The following is a 12478-nucleotide window of genomic DNA, read 5'->3' as shown; positions in this document are numbered from 1 at the left end:
TGATCAATCACTGTTTTTGGTAGAAATTATATTTCTACATGGCAAATAATTTACTAGCAGGTGTAGTAGAGTAAAAGAAATCCAACAGACCCAACAGTCATGACAGGCATGCTGCTGATTCTGTGTAATTGAATCACTAATTGAAAGGGGCATGTTCAAAATAATAGCAGTGTGGAGTTTTATTAGTGAGGTCATTCATTCTTTGAAAAACAGGTGGCAATTATTGCCCTTATTTAAAGAAGGAAGGCAGCAAATGTTGTACATGCTGGTTACAGTGCATTTCTCTCTGAAATTCTGAGGAAAATAGGTCGTTCCACACATTCTTCAGAAGAACAGCGTACCTTGATTAAAACGTTGATTGGAGAGGGGAAAACATATAAAGAAGTGCAGAAAATGATAGGCTGCTCAGCTAAAATGATCGCAAATGCTTTAAAATGGTAACCAAAACCTGATAAACGTGGAAGAAAGCAAAAAACTACCATTCGAATGGATAGAAGAATAGCCAAAATGGCAAGGACTCAGCCAACAATCAGCTCCAGGAAGATCAAAGAAGGTCTAAAGTTACCTGTGAGTACTGTTACAATTAGAAGACACCTATATGAAGCCAAGCTATCTGCAAGAAGCCCCCGCAAAGTCCCACTGTTGAAAAAAAGACATGCTGAAGAGGTTACAATTTGCCAAAGAGCACATTGACTGGCCTAAAGAGAAATGGCGCAACATTTTGTGGACTGATGAAAGTAAGATTGTTCTTTTTGGGTCTAGTGGCCGGAGACAGTTTGTCAGATGACCCCCAAACACTGAATTCAAGCCACAGTACACTGTAAAGACAGTAAAACATGGTTGCGCAAGCATCATGATATGGGGATGTTTCTCATACTACGGTGTTGGGCCTATTTATCGCATACCAGGGATCATGGATCAGTTTGAATACATCAGACTACTTGAAGGGGTCATGCTGCCTTATGCTGAAGAGGAAATGCCCTTGAAATGGGTGTTCCAACAAGACAACGACCCCAAACACACCAGTAAACGTGCAACATCTTGGTTCCAGACCAACAAGATTGACGTTATGGAGTGGCCAGCCCAATCCCCGGATCTTAATCCAATAGAAAACTTGTGGGGTGACATAAAAAATGCAGTTTCTGAGGCAAAACCAAGAAATAGAGAAGAACTGTGGAATGTAGTCCAATCATCCTGGGCTGGAATACCTGTTCACAGGTGCCAGAAGTTGGTTGACTCCATGCAACACAGATGTACAGCAGTTCTCAGAAACAGTGCTTATACAACTAAATATTCATTAAGTGATTCAAAGGAAAGCAAAATATTCAAACATTTTTCAGTTTATATAGTGAATGTTTGAGTTTGTAAAGAAGAATACAAAAACTGCTATTTTTTTGAACAGTCTAATATTCACTTTTCTTCAATTTTTTTAGAGGAACAACACAAATTTGATATATTTTTCATCATGTTTTGATTTGGAATAGAATGTGTAGTGTTCCCAATGCATTTGTGTGTATGGAAATAAAAGCTATTAGAAGGATTTTGAGCTTTATTCACTTTTTTCCACACACTGGTATTATTTTGAACACAACTGTAGCTAAAATAAAAAACAAATCAGTACAAGGGACATAGCTTACAGTCAATAGGATGGGTCCCTTGTGCTGATTCTTCTGTTAGTAGAAATCCTCCTCTGTCTACCCCCCACATATATTCAGGTGTGCATGGGGGTTAATACAACTAAAGCCCCATAGACACTGTCACGTGTGCCGCCTGCTCCCTTCCCCCCCCCCCCCTTGCCACACACAGCCTTGAAGCAGGCTGTACGGGATGAGGGGACCGCTGTGGCAAGGGTCACAGCTCCCCCCGGCAATTCAGCCGGAAGAGCTGTGACCCCACCCCCACCAGGAAATCCCGGTGGGGGGCCACTGGGTGGTGTCTGCGTGCCCCCGGCGGGCACAGGGCTTCCCATGCTCAGCGCCCCGCAGGAGACAAAGGCCGCGCTCCCTGCGCGTGGCTGGAGTGAGGGGGCAACCCAGAAGCGCCCCACGCGGCTTTTAAAAGGCCAGCGCGAGACCAGGCTCGCTCTCTCCCTTCCTCCTGTGCTGTCCGGTCGCTCTCCCTCGGCCCGCCGCCACCGCTGTCATGGGAGGTCCAGGTGGGAACCGGGCCAACCCCGCTGCCGCTGAGCGCTCTGCATGAGCCCCCCTCCTCAAAGGTCAGACCCCACAGCCATGACTCCCGCTGCTGTTCCTGGCAAGCTGGCCGCTGCGAGGGCCCCTGCCTGCTGATCGCTGGGCCCCTGGAGAAGCTGGCTGCTGCGAGGGCCCCTGCCTGCTGATCGCTGGGCCCCTGGAGAAGCTGGCCGCGGTGAGGGCCCCTGCCTGCTAATCGCTGCTGTTCCCTGAAACGCTGGCCGGTGTGAGGCTCGCCGTCCGTTGCTGAGGGTCCCTGGGAAGCCGCCCTGTCTACGGATTGCTGGGTCCCTGGAAGCTGCCTGCTGCTGAGCGTCCGCAAGTCGCCTACCTCCCTGGAAGCCGCCTGCTGCTGAGCATCTGCAGGACGCCTTTCGTGAGTGTCCCTAGCAGCCATGAACTGCCTCTAGAGTGCGCACAGACCACCCATGTCATGAACTGTCCCTGTTGCGTGCACAGACCACCCATGTCCTGAATTGTCCCTGTTGTGTGCATAGACCACCTGTGTCATGAACTGTCCCTATTGTGCACACAGACCACCCGTGTCCTGAGCTGCCCCTATTGCACGCCCAGACTACCCTTACTCGAACTGCCCCATGGCATGCCCAGAGTATAGCTACCTGGGATGCCTCTGAGTGCTTGAGCCATCGCTACCTGCTGAGTCCCCGTGAGCCTGATGTCCCTAGAAATCTGGGTGGGAGCTGTGCTGAGGTCAGCCCCCTAGTCAAGGTCCTGCTGAGTCCCCGTGAGCCCGATGTCCTTAGAAAGCTGGGTGGGAGCTGTACTGAGGTCAGCCCCCCCCCCCCCCCCTAGTCAATGTCCTGCTGAGTCCCCGTGAGCCTGATGTCCCTAGAAAGCTGGGTGGGAGCTGTGCTGAGGTCAGCCCCCCCCCCCAGTCAAGGTCCTGCTGAGTCCCCATGAGTCCGATGTCCCTAGAAAGCTGGGTGGGAGCTGTGCTGAGGTCAGCCCCCCCCCCCCAGTCAAGGTCCTGCTGAGTCCCCGTGAGCCCGATGTCCCTAGAAAGCTGGGTGGGAGCTGTGCTGAGGTCAGCCCCCCCCCCCTAGTCAACGTCCTGCTGAGTCCCTGTGAGCCTGATGTTGTCCCTAGTACGCTGTGTGGGAGCTGTGTTGAGGCCAGACTCCACGGCCAAAGTCCCGTTGAATCCCCGTGAGCCTGATGTCGTCCCTAGTATGCTGTGTGGGAGCTGTGTTGAGACCAGATTCCGCAGCCAAAGTCCCGTTGAGTCCCGGTGAGCCTGATGTTGTCCCTAGAAAGCTGTGTGGGGGTTGTGCTGAGGTCAGACCCCATCGCCAAGGTCCTGTTGATTCCCCGTGAGCCCGCTACAAGCCGCATGTCGCGGAGTGCCATGAACCGTCCTGATTGAGTGTCTTTCATAGTTCAATAAAGCTTTGTGTGTTCCCCATCTTCTTTGTGTGTTCTGTCCTGCCTATGCGTCCATCACAAACACAATCAGAAAATTGTACAAAAAAGGCCTATTTCTTTCAAAGCGATCATAGAATAATCTGATTGTTAGTAGACAGCAATCGTCTGAAATTACTCGAAGGGACAAGCAAGCATTTTGTAGTATGATGCCAGGTCGTACAATTTTCATTTAACCAGTGCCGTTTTCATCCAAAAATACAATACAAATACATTACATCACTTCCAAATTTTTATGCTGTCATGCAAGAATTTTTGTAACTTTAGTAACCTCTTCCATTTTGATATGTGACTAGCATGCAAAAAGAAAAAAAAAAAAAGGACAATCATTCGTCTACAGGGCTTTAGGGACTCTCTCATCAAGGAAGCCTGATTATGTTCGCCCTTTCTACCCAGCTGCTCCATTCATAGAAGCCATACTACAGCTTCTATGAATAAAACCTGATCTATGAATGGAGGAGGCGCACCAATAAATCATCTGCCCCCACCCCTTCATTCATAGATCACGTTTTATTCATAGAAGTTGTAGTATGTCTTCTATGAATGAAGCAAAACGGCATAAAGGGCGAGCATAGTCGAGTCCTGATGAGAGCCTGCAACAGCCCTAGTTCTATTAACCCTTCCCACACTGGAAGATTACAAAATCAAAGTGGGGTGTGTGTATGTGTTCCTTAAAATAATCCTAATTACCATAAAAAAAGTCCTCAGATTCATAAAAAAGTTATATCACTCATTTTTCCTTCAATATATCCAGTCCATAGATTATCATCATATTAGTTTGTGCCATAAATTCATTAATATATTGCTGGAAATGTGATAATTATGAATTTAATATATCAAAGTATATGTATATAACCAAAAGCAGCCTAATGTAGGTGGGGCTCAGATCACTTTTTATACAGCCATCAGCATAAGGCCGACTTCACACCACCACATTGTCGCAACACACTTTTACTTTTCCAACCTGTCCATACATGGATCAAAATCCCTGCTGAATCGTCTGAATTTTACTCCATGTATGGCTGGCTTTATAGTTGTAGAACCTTTAGTTCTGTTGAATGTTTTCTCAGACCATGATTAGTTCCACAACCAAGTGAAGAGTGATGTTCTCTTAAGGATCCAGAAGATAAAGTAAAAACCCAGCCTCACACAAATAAAAAAGTGAGAGAAATATACGTTAAAAATTTTTTTTATATATATATATATATTATATATAATATATATACGGTGTATATATACAGCGCTTGAAATTTCCACTTGCCCGCTCGCATCGGGCAAGTGGAAATAAGGTGGGGGTGAGCAGCTCCGGGACTAGAGGTGTGTGTGTGGGAGGGGCAGCGGTGGGGGCAGTAATCTGTATGTCTTTCAATGAAGCAGCTAAAAGGAAGAGGAGAAGCAGCTTCATAGAAAGACATAGAAGAAATCACTGCCCCCACTTCTGCACCGTTCATCCCTGAACGTTCCGTTTCTTTCTTGGCCCCCTCCCCGCTTTGTGCTCCTCAGTGCCCAGCCTCTCCCCATATCCTCTACCCTCTTCTGCCTCCCCCTGTGCAAATTGAACACAGAGCAGCCGACAGCTCTGATGCATCTGACTGAGCATTTGAGTCTGACCTTCCTTCCACCCACCCCTCCCTTTCTTCCTTTCACCCACCCCTCCCTTTCACCCACCCCTCCCTTTCTTCCTTTCACCCACCCCTCGCTTTCTTCCTTCCACTCACCCCTTTCTTCCCTCCCTTTCTTCCTTCCACTCACCCCTTTCTTCCCTCCCTTTCTTCCTTCCACCCACCCCTCCTTCTATTCCCTCCAATCCTTCCACCCATCCTTCCCTCCCCTCCATTCCTTCCCTTCCACCCTCACTTCCTTCCCTTCCTCCCTTCCATTTCCTTTCTTCCTTCATTCTGCATAAAACATTTAACAGTACCATCTCATGAGTTAATTTACAAGGGCATGTTTAGAGGTGGAATTAAGGGCAGGGTAGGGTAGGATGGGACAACTGGTGACAAGTAACTCTTAAGTCCTGGCTAGTAGCTCAGGACTTGAAATTGTGAAGTGTGTGTGTATGTGTATGTATATATATATATATATATATATATATATATTTATAATTTATTTATTGGACAGCTGGGCACAAAATATAGGACACAATTTTAATATTTATAATATGTCCGTCCTTCCAACCACCCCTCCCTTCCGTTCGATCCTTCCACCCAATCCTTCCACCCACCCCCTCCCTCCTCTCCGATCCTTCCACCCATCTCCTCCCTCCTTTCCCTCCGATCCTTCTGCCCTCCCTTCCTTCCTTCCATTTCATTTCTTCCCTTCCTTCATTCTGCATAAAACATTTAACAGTGCCATTTCATGAGATAATTTAGAAGGGCGTGTTTAGGGGCGGAATTAAAGGCGGGGCAGGGTGGGGCAACTGGTGGTGAGTAACTCTTAAGTCCTGGATAGTAGCTCAACCTTGAAATTTTGATCTGTGTGTGTATGTATGTATGTATATGTGTTTGTGTACATATATTTATTGGACAGCTGAGCACAAAATATGAGACACAATAACTTTATTATTTATAATATGTACACATTTTTAAAACCCATCTGTAGGCTAAAACTACTGTTACAAAGTGGTTTTAAGCTGTTGACTGCTCCAGTGATGTTTTTGAAGTGGTCAAAATGGCCTTCGGAAGGCTTTCTCTAGCTAGCTGCATTCGTCGTCGTGCTCTCTGGAAAGCATCTATAAAAAGAAAAAAAAAAAGAATTATCGTTGGTTTTCAGGTAGAAATACAGAAAAAAAAATTTAGAGCGGAATTCCAGGAATTGAATCCACTGCATAGGTACATTGACCCCATCAGTGATTAACACTGTCTTACAAGCCCCATGCGCAGTGGCTGCCCTTACTTGCTTGGCATGGGAACATTCACAGAGCACCTTGCATTTTTCTCAATTAATGCAATGCATTCTTTTGTTGGATTGAGGTGCAGAGGGGAAGCGGCGATGTCTCGATTTTCACCTTAATCAATCAGAGAACACTTTGCATTCACTGAGAACAATGCAAAGCATTTTGAGAGGGGCGTCTGTGCTGAGTGAGTGACCTCCTGTGGTTGTTATGCTGCAGGACAGCCACTTGGCACGAGACCCATATGCTAGTAATGATCACTCTAGTAGTGGAAGCTACTAGAGTGATTCTCTGCTTCGGCAGTAGTCCCAGAGGTTTGGTATATGCATACACACATTTGTTCAAGCTGGATCCATGTAACTATGCAAGAAAATGCATACTTGGAATTCAGCTTCAAAAAATTGTATTTACCTATATACTACTTAATAGGCTTCAATATGTATTTATTATATTTATTATATGGATGAAACACTGAATATTCATATCAAAAATAAAAAACAAAACTAGATTTTTGGTTTAGTTTTTGTAGCAAGCCCATAAACCACAAAAGCAGACGGATTGGATCCCTGTGTCCTGTGATGTAAAGGATTTACAGGTAAACCAAAAATCCCATTTACTTTGTTGTGCATCTTTATCACCTTTGTTAGGGAAAAACCAGAAAAGGTTAGAAACCTCACACAGCATCCTGCAAAACTGGCCGACCAAAACTGGTGTCCTCAGCCACTCAAATATCCACTTGGTGGAGGCACTGACACTCCTGGTAAAATGAGCCATCACTGAACATGGGAAAAACTTTTCCCTTTAGACCATAAGCTTTAAACATAAGCCAACAGATCCATCGAAAAATGGTAGATATGAAAAGCTGCATGGTCCTACCTTGGGCCCTCAGGAAGCACACAGAGGGCAACAGAATGACGAATTGCAGTAATAGACGTCAGCTAATACCAGATAGCACAAACTACATCAAAGGTGTTAGAAGTCTTATCCCCTGATATCTGAGGCTTAGGACAAAAAGAAAAGAAAAATGCAATGTCCTGGTTGAGATGGAACAAGAAACCACCTATGGCAATAAAACCACTTTATCATGATGAAACATCAGAAATGACTCTTTACAGGAAAGAGCAGCCAATTCTGAAACTCTGTGAGCTGAAATAATGGCAACCAAAAAGATAACCTTTCGATGCAGAAGGCTTAAGGAATGTCCCAGATAGGATCAAAGGGAGATTTCTGCAATACAGACAGTACCATGCTGATGTCCCACAGTCAACAGAGTTTTAACCAGAGGAATAATAAGTTTGACATCTTATTCAAAAGATACAAAATATGCCTGCCAATTTTCCATGCCTGGAATGTGGGTTGCAGACAGACAATGCGGGAACATGGAGTTATGACCAAGACCGTAAGAGGTCAAATTCCTCCTAGGTCACCCAGCCTGTTACCTTTTTGATGATTTCTGTACGCCACCACCATGGAATTGTCCAACTGAACCCTTGAAGGGAGGTCCTGAAGCTACACTGATCAATGTAATGGGGCAAGGTGAATTGTCCTCAATTGCAGGGTACTGATGAGCAACAACTTCTTCTGCGGTGACCAAGCCTTGTGGACCAAGAGATTATTCAGAACATAACCCTAGCCCAGCAGGGTCTCATCTGCTGTCTGATCCCCCAAATACATGAAGAAATTATTTTTATATGTCCAGCATCTGTGAGAAGATCCACCAGTTCAGATAGTGCTGAGGAGTAATGACATCAGGGATTCCAACGTCTGTGTCCTCCTTTCCTATGCTATTAAACATTCTGTTGGCGGGGCCTTGAATGAAATTGGGAATGAACAGTGCCTCAAGGAGACTACCTTCTTACCTAGAACCTCATGCAAAGGTGAACACCTTTATGAGCAAGACCACTCAAAGCAAGACACTTGTCCGAAGAAAGGATCACTCTCACCTGGACAGTATCCAGGGTCAAACCCAAATTCTCCAACATTTAAGTTGGGATTAAGGCCAACTTCTGTAAATTCAGAACCCATCTAAACTTCTCCAGAGTGTGCACCATATGAGACACATTAGTCTCAAGAAGAAAAGTGGATTGCTCCCTTAGAAGTAGGTTGTCTGGGTAACCTACATACAGAAATACCCAGGGGACGCAGCAGTCCCAGAACTAAAGCCAGGTCAAACACTCAGAGCAGTGGACATCAAACAGCAGTCACAAACTGAAAGTGGCAATCCTCCACCACAAACCGCAGAAAGAAAGATCAGAAGGTGTAGATAAGCATCCATGATATCCACTGATGCCAGGAAAATCTCCCTGCTGGAGAGATATCACTGCACACATAGAAAATTATTGAGTCTTATGAGGTCCAAGATGGGATGAACATATAAACATAGTCATTTAGTTTCAGAACCATAAAAGGTTTGAGAAAAAACTGCAATACCTCTCACCCTCTAAACAGGAATTATCACTTTTTGATATAGATATCGAACTTGCAAAAAGAGCTAATTTTTTTTTGTGGATTCAAAGAAACATTTGAAAGCATGAAACGCATGAAGGGGAAGGTTCTAAAATTCCAGCTTGCAGCCACGAGCTACCATTTTGCAGATCCACATGTCTGCAATCTCCCCCAGCCAAACCTCAGTGAAGCCCTGCAAATATCTCACAAACGAAGGGAGAAGGAGAACTCCTGCATCATGAAAAGGACTTGTCCCCCAGATTAGAGGGTTTGTAAGGAACTAGGATTGCCTGACCAGCAAAAGGAACGTGTCTTAAGAAGTAGAAGGAGCAGTAGGCTTTTGAAACTTAGGCTTGACCTTTTTAAGTGGTAACAGAACCCTTATCCACAGTCACCTTCTGAATGTAATAATCAAATATGGACCAAATAAACAAACATTCTCCTTGGAAATATAAACTTCCACATGCTTTTTGCAGAGTAATTCCACTAACCAACACTTCATTAAGGATTGATTAACTTTAAAGTAGTCAGAACTATTTCCATGAGAAAACTCACAAAGGACTTTTTAGGTTTGAGTTAAACCTTGACCCTGGGGTTCTTTCAGAAGTAGATTCCATGCATGTGGATTATTTTTTGTTCCCTTTGCCTCCTGCATTTTTGGCACCCAGAGCCTCTCGGACCGCCCCTAAACACAGCTATTCCTATGTGACCCTCAGGGTGGCCATTACAGTGAAAGTACATAACACAAGATGTGTAAAAGGTGTAAAGACCACAATGAACATTTTTACTCCTTTCTGAAGAACCAGGCCAAAACGAAAAAGGGTACCAGCAAGACTACAGCCAGGGCCACTCACCCATTCCATGCCACAGAACCCTCCAAGGGGGTCCAATGCACACACATGACCTTCACCTAAGGCACTACAATAAATAAACAAATAAAAAAAAAGTTAGGTTTATCTCATGGGGAGGATTATGCCTGTGGGAAGGGAGGGATTTTTTTGTCTTTTTCATAAGCCTGAAGAATAGAAAAGCCAGATTAGACTTTGCCAAAAAACATCTAAAAAACCCAGACCAGTTCTGGAAAAGCATTTCTTGGACGGATGAAACTAAGATTAATCTGTACCAGAATGACGGGAAGAAAAAAAGTGTGGAGCAGGCTTGGAACAGCTCATGATCCAAAGCACACATCATCTGTAAAACATGGTGGAGGCAGTTTGATGGCATGCATGGCTTCCAGTGGCACTGGGTCATTGGTGTTTATTGATGACAGAAGCAGTCAGATGAATTCTGTAGCGTTTAGATATATACTGTCAGCCCAGATTCAGCCAAATGCAGCAAAGTTGATTGCACAGCGCTTCACAGTACAGATGGACATTAATTCAAAACACACTGAAAAAAACCCAGGAGCTTTTGAAGGAAAAGAAGTGGAATATTCTGCAATGGCCGAGTCAATCACCTGATATCAACCCAATTGAGCATGCATTTCCCTTTCTGAAAGCAAAACTAAAGGCAGAAAGCCTTTACAAACAAAGAACAACTGAAGACAGCTGCAGTTAGAGCCTGAGAAAGCATCAGAAAGAAGGAAACCCAGTCTTTGGTAATTTCCATGGGTTCCAGACTTCAGGCAGTCATTGCCAGTAAAGGATTCTCAACAAAATATTAAAAATGAACATTCTATTTATGATTATATTCAATTGTCCAATTACTTTTGGTCCCTTGAAAAAGGGGGGATGACTATTCTTAAGAGCTGTAATTCCTAAACCCTTCCTCCAATTTAGATGTGCATACCCTAAAATTAAACCCGAGAGTGTGCACTTTCAGTCCATATCCATTATATAACTATAGCCTGAATATGGTTTGGTAAATAGCTGACAAAAGCTAAAATTGTGCCTGTGTCCAAATATATATGGACCTAACTGTATGTGTGTGTTATTGTGCGTTAGTGTGTATGTGTGGTTACTCTGTCATACAGTATCTCACAGAAGTGAGTACACTCCTCACATTTTTGTAAATATTTTATTATATCTTTTCATGTGAAAACACTGAAGAAATTACACTTTGCTACAATGTAAAGTAGTGAGTGTACAGCTTGTATAACAGTGTAACTCTGATGTCCCTTCAAAATAACAACACACAGCCATTAATGTCTAAACTGCTGACAACAAAAGTGAGTACACCCCTAAGTGAAAATGTCCAAATTGGGCCCAATTAGCCATTTTCCCTCCCCGGTGTCATGTGATTCGTTAGTGTTACAAGGTCTCAGGTGTGAATGGGGAGTAGGTGTGTTAAATTTGGTGTTATCACTTTCACTTATACTGGTCACTGGAAGTTCAACATGGCAGCTCATGGCAAAGAACTCTCTGAGGATCTGAAAAAAAGAATTGCTGCTCTACGTAAAGATGGCCTAGGCTATAAGAAGATTGCCAAGACCCTGAAACTGAGCTGCAGCACGGTGGCCAAGACCATACAGCAGTTTAAAAGGACAGGTTCCACTCAGAACAGGCTTCGCCATAGTCAAACAAAGTAGTTGATTGCACATGCTCAGCGTCATATCCAGAGGTTGTCTTTGGGAAATAGACGCATGAGTGCTGCCAGCATTGCTGCAGAGGTTTAAGGGGTGGGGGGGTCAGCCTGTCAGTGCTCAGATCATATTCCGCACACTGCATCAAATTGGTCTGTATGGCTGTCGTCCCAGAAGGAAGCCTCTTCTAAAGATGATACACAAGAAAGCCCGCAAAACAGTTTGCTGAAGACAAGCAGACTAAGGACATGGATTACTGGAACCATGTGCTGTGGTCTGATGAGACCAAGATAAACTTGTTTGGTTCAGATTGTGTCAAGCGTGTGTGGCGGCAACCAGGTGAGGAGTACAAAGATGAGTGTGTCTTGCCTACAGTCAAGCATGGTGGTGGGAGTGTCATGGTCTGGGGCTGCATGAGTGCTGCCGGCACTGGGGAGCTACAGTTCATTGAGGGAACTATGAATGCCAACATGTACTGTGACATACTGAAGTAGAGCATGATCCCCTCTCTTCGGAGACTGGGCCGCAGGGCAGTATTCCAACATGATAATGACCCCAAACACACCTCCAAGACAACCACTGCCTTGCTAAAGAAGCTGAGGGTAAAGGTGATGGACTGGCCAAGCATGTCTTCAGACCTAAACCCTATTGAGCATCTGTGGGGCTCTGGTGAACTCCATGCCCAAGAGGGTTAAGGCAGTGCTGGAAAATAATGGTGGCCACACAAAATATTTGGGACACTTTGGGCCCAATTTGGACATTTTCACTTAGGGGTGTACTCACTTTTGTTGCCAGTGGTTTAGACATTAATGGCTGTGTGTTGAGTTATTTTGAGGGGACAGCAAATTTACACTGTTATACAAGCTGTACACTCACTACTTTACATTGTAGCAAAGTGTCATTTCTTCAGTGTTGTCACATGAAAAGATATAATAAAATATTTACAAAAATGTGAGGGGTTTACTCACTTCTGTGACATACTGTAGG

At 44.6% G+C, this 12478-nt stretch overlaps 1 protein-coding gene across 1 annotated transcript in view; it reads right to left on the bottom strand.

Annotated features, from left to right (window-relative positions):
- Nucleotides 1-6173: 6173 nt before the first annotated feature.
- MKS1 (MKS transition zone complex subunit 1) overlaps nt 6174-12478 on the bottom strand; it is a 51851-nt gene continuing 45546 nt past the window's right edge. Inside the window, exon 18 of the mRNA XM_089657398.1 lies at nt 6174-6363. Coding sequence (XP_089513524.1) covers nt 6260-6363 — 104 coding nt within the window. The 3' untranslated portion in view covers nt 6174-6259. The remainder of the gene's footprint in view (nt 6364-12478) is intronic.

Source organism: Staurois parvus, unplaced genomic scaffold (assembly GCF_062004578.1).
Source record: "Staurois parvus isolate SC_StPar_1 unplaced genomic scaffold, SC_StPar_1.0 ptg000029l, whole genome shotgun sequence".
Classification (NCBI taxonomy): Eukaryota; Metazoa; Chordata; class Amphibia; order Anura; family Ranidae; genus Staurois; species Staurois parvus.
Note: the sequence above shows the minus strand (reverse complement) of the source record. Positions and strands in the feature narration are given on the sequence as shown.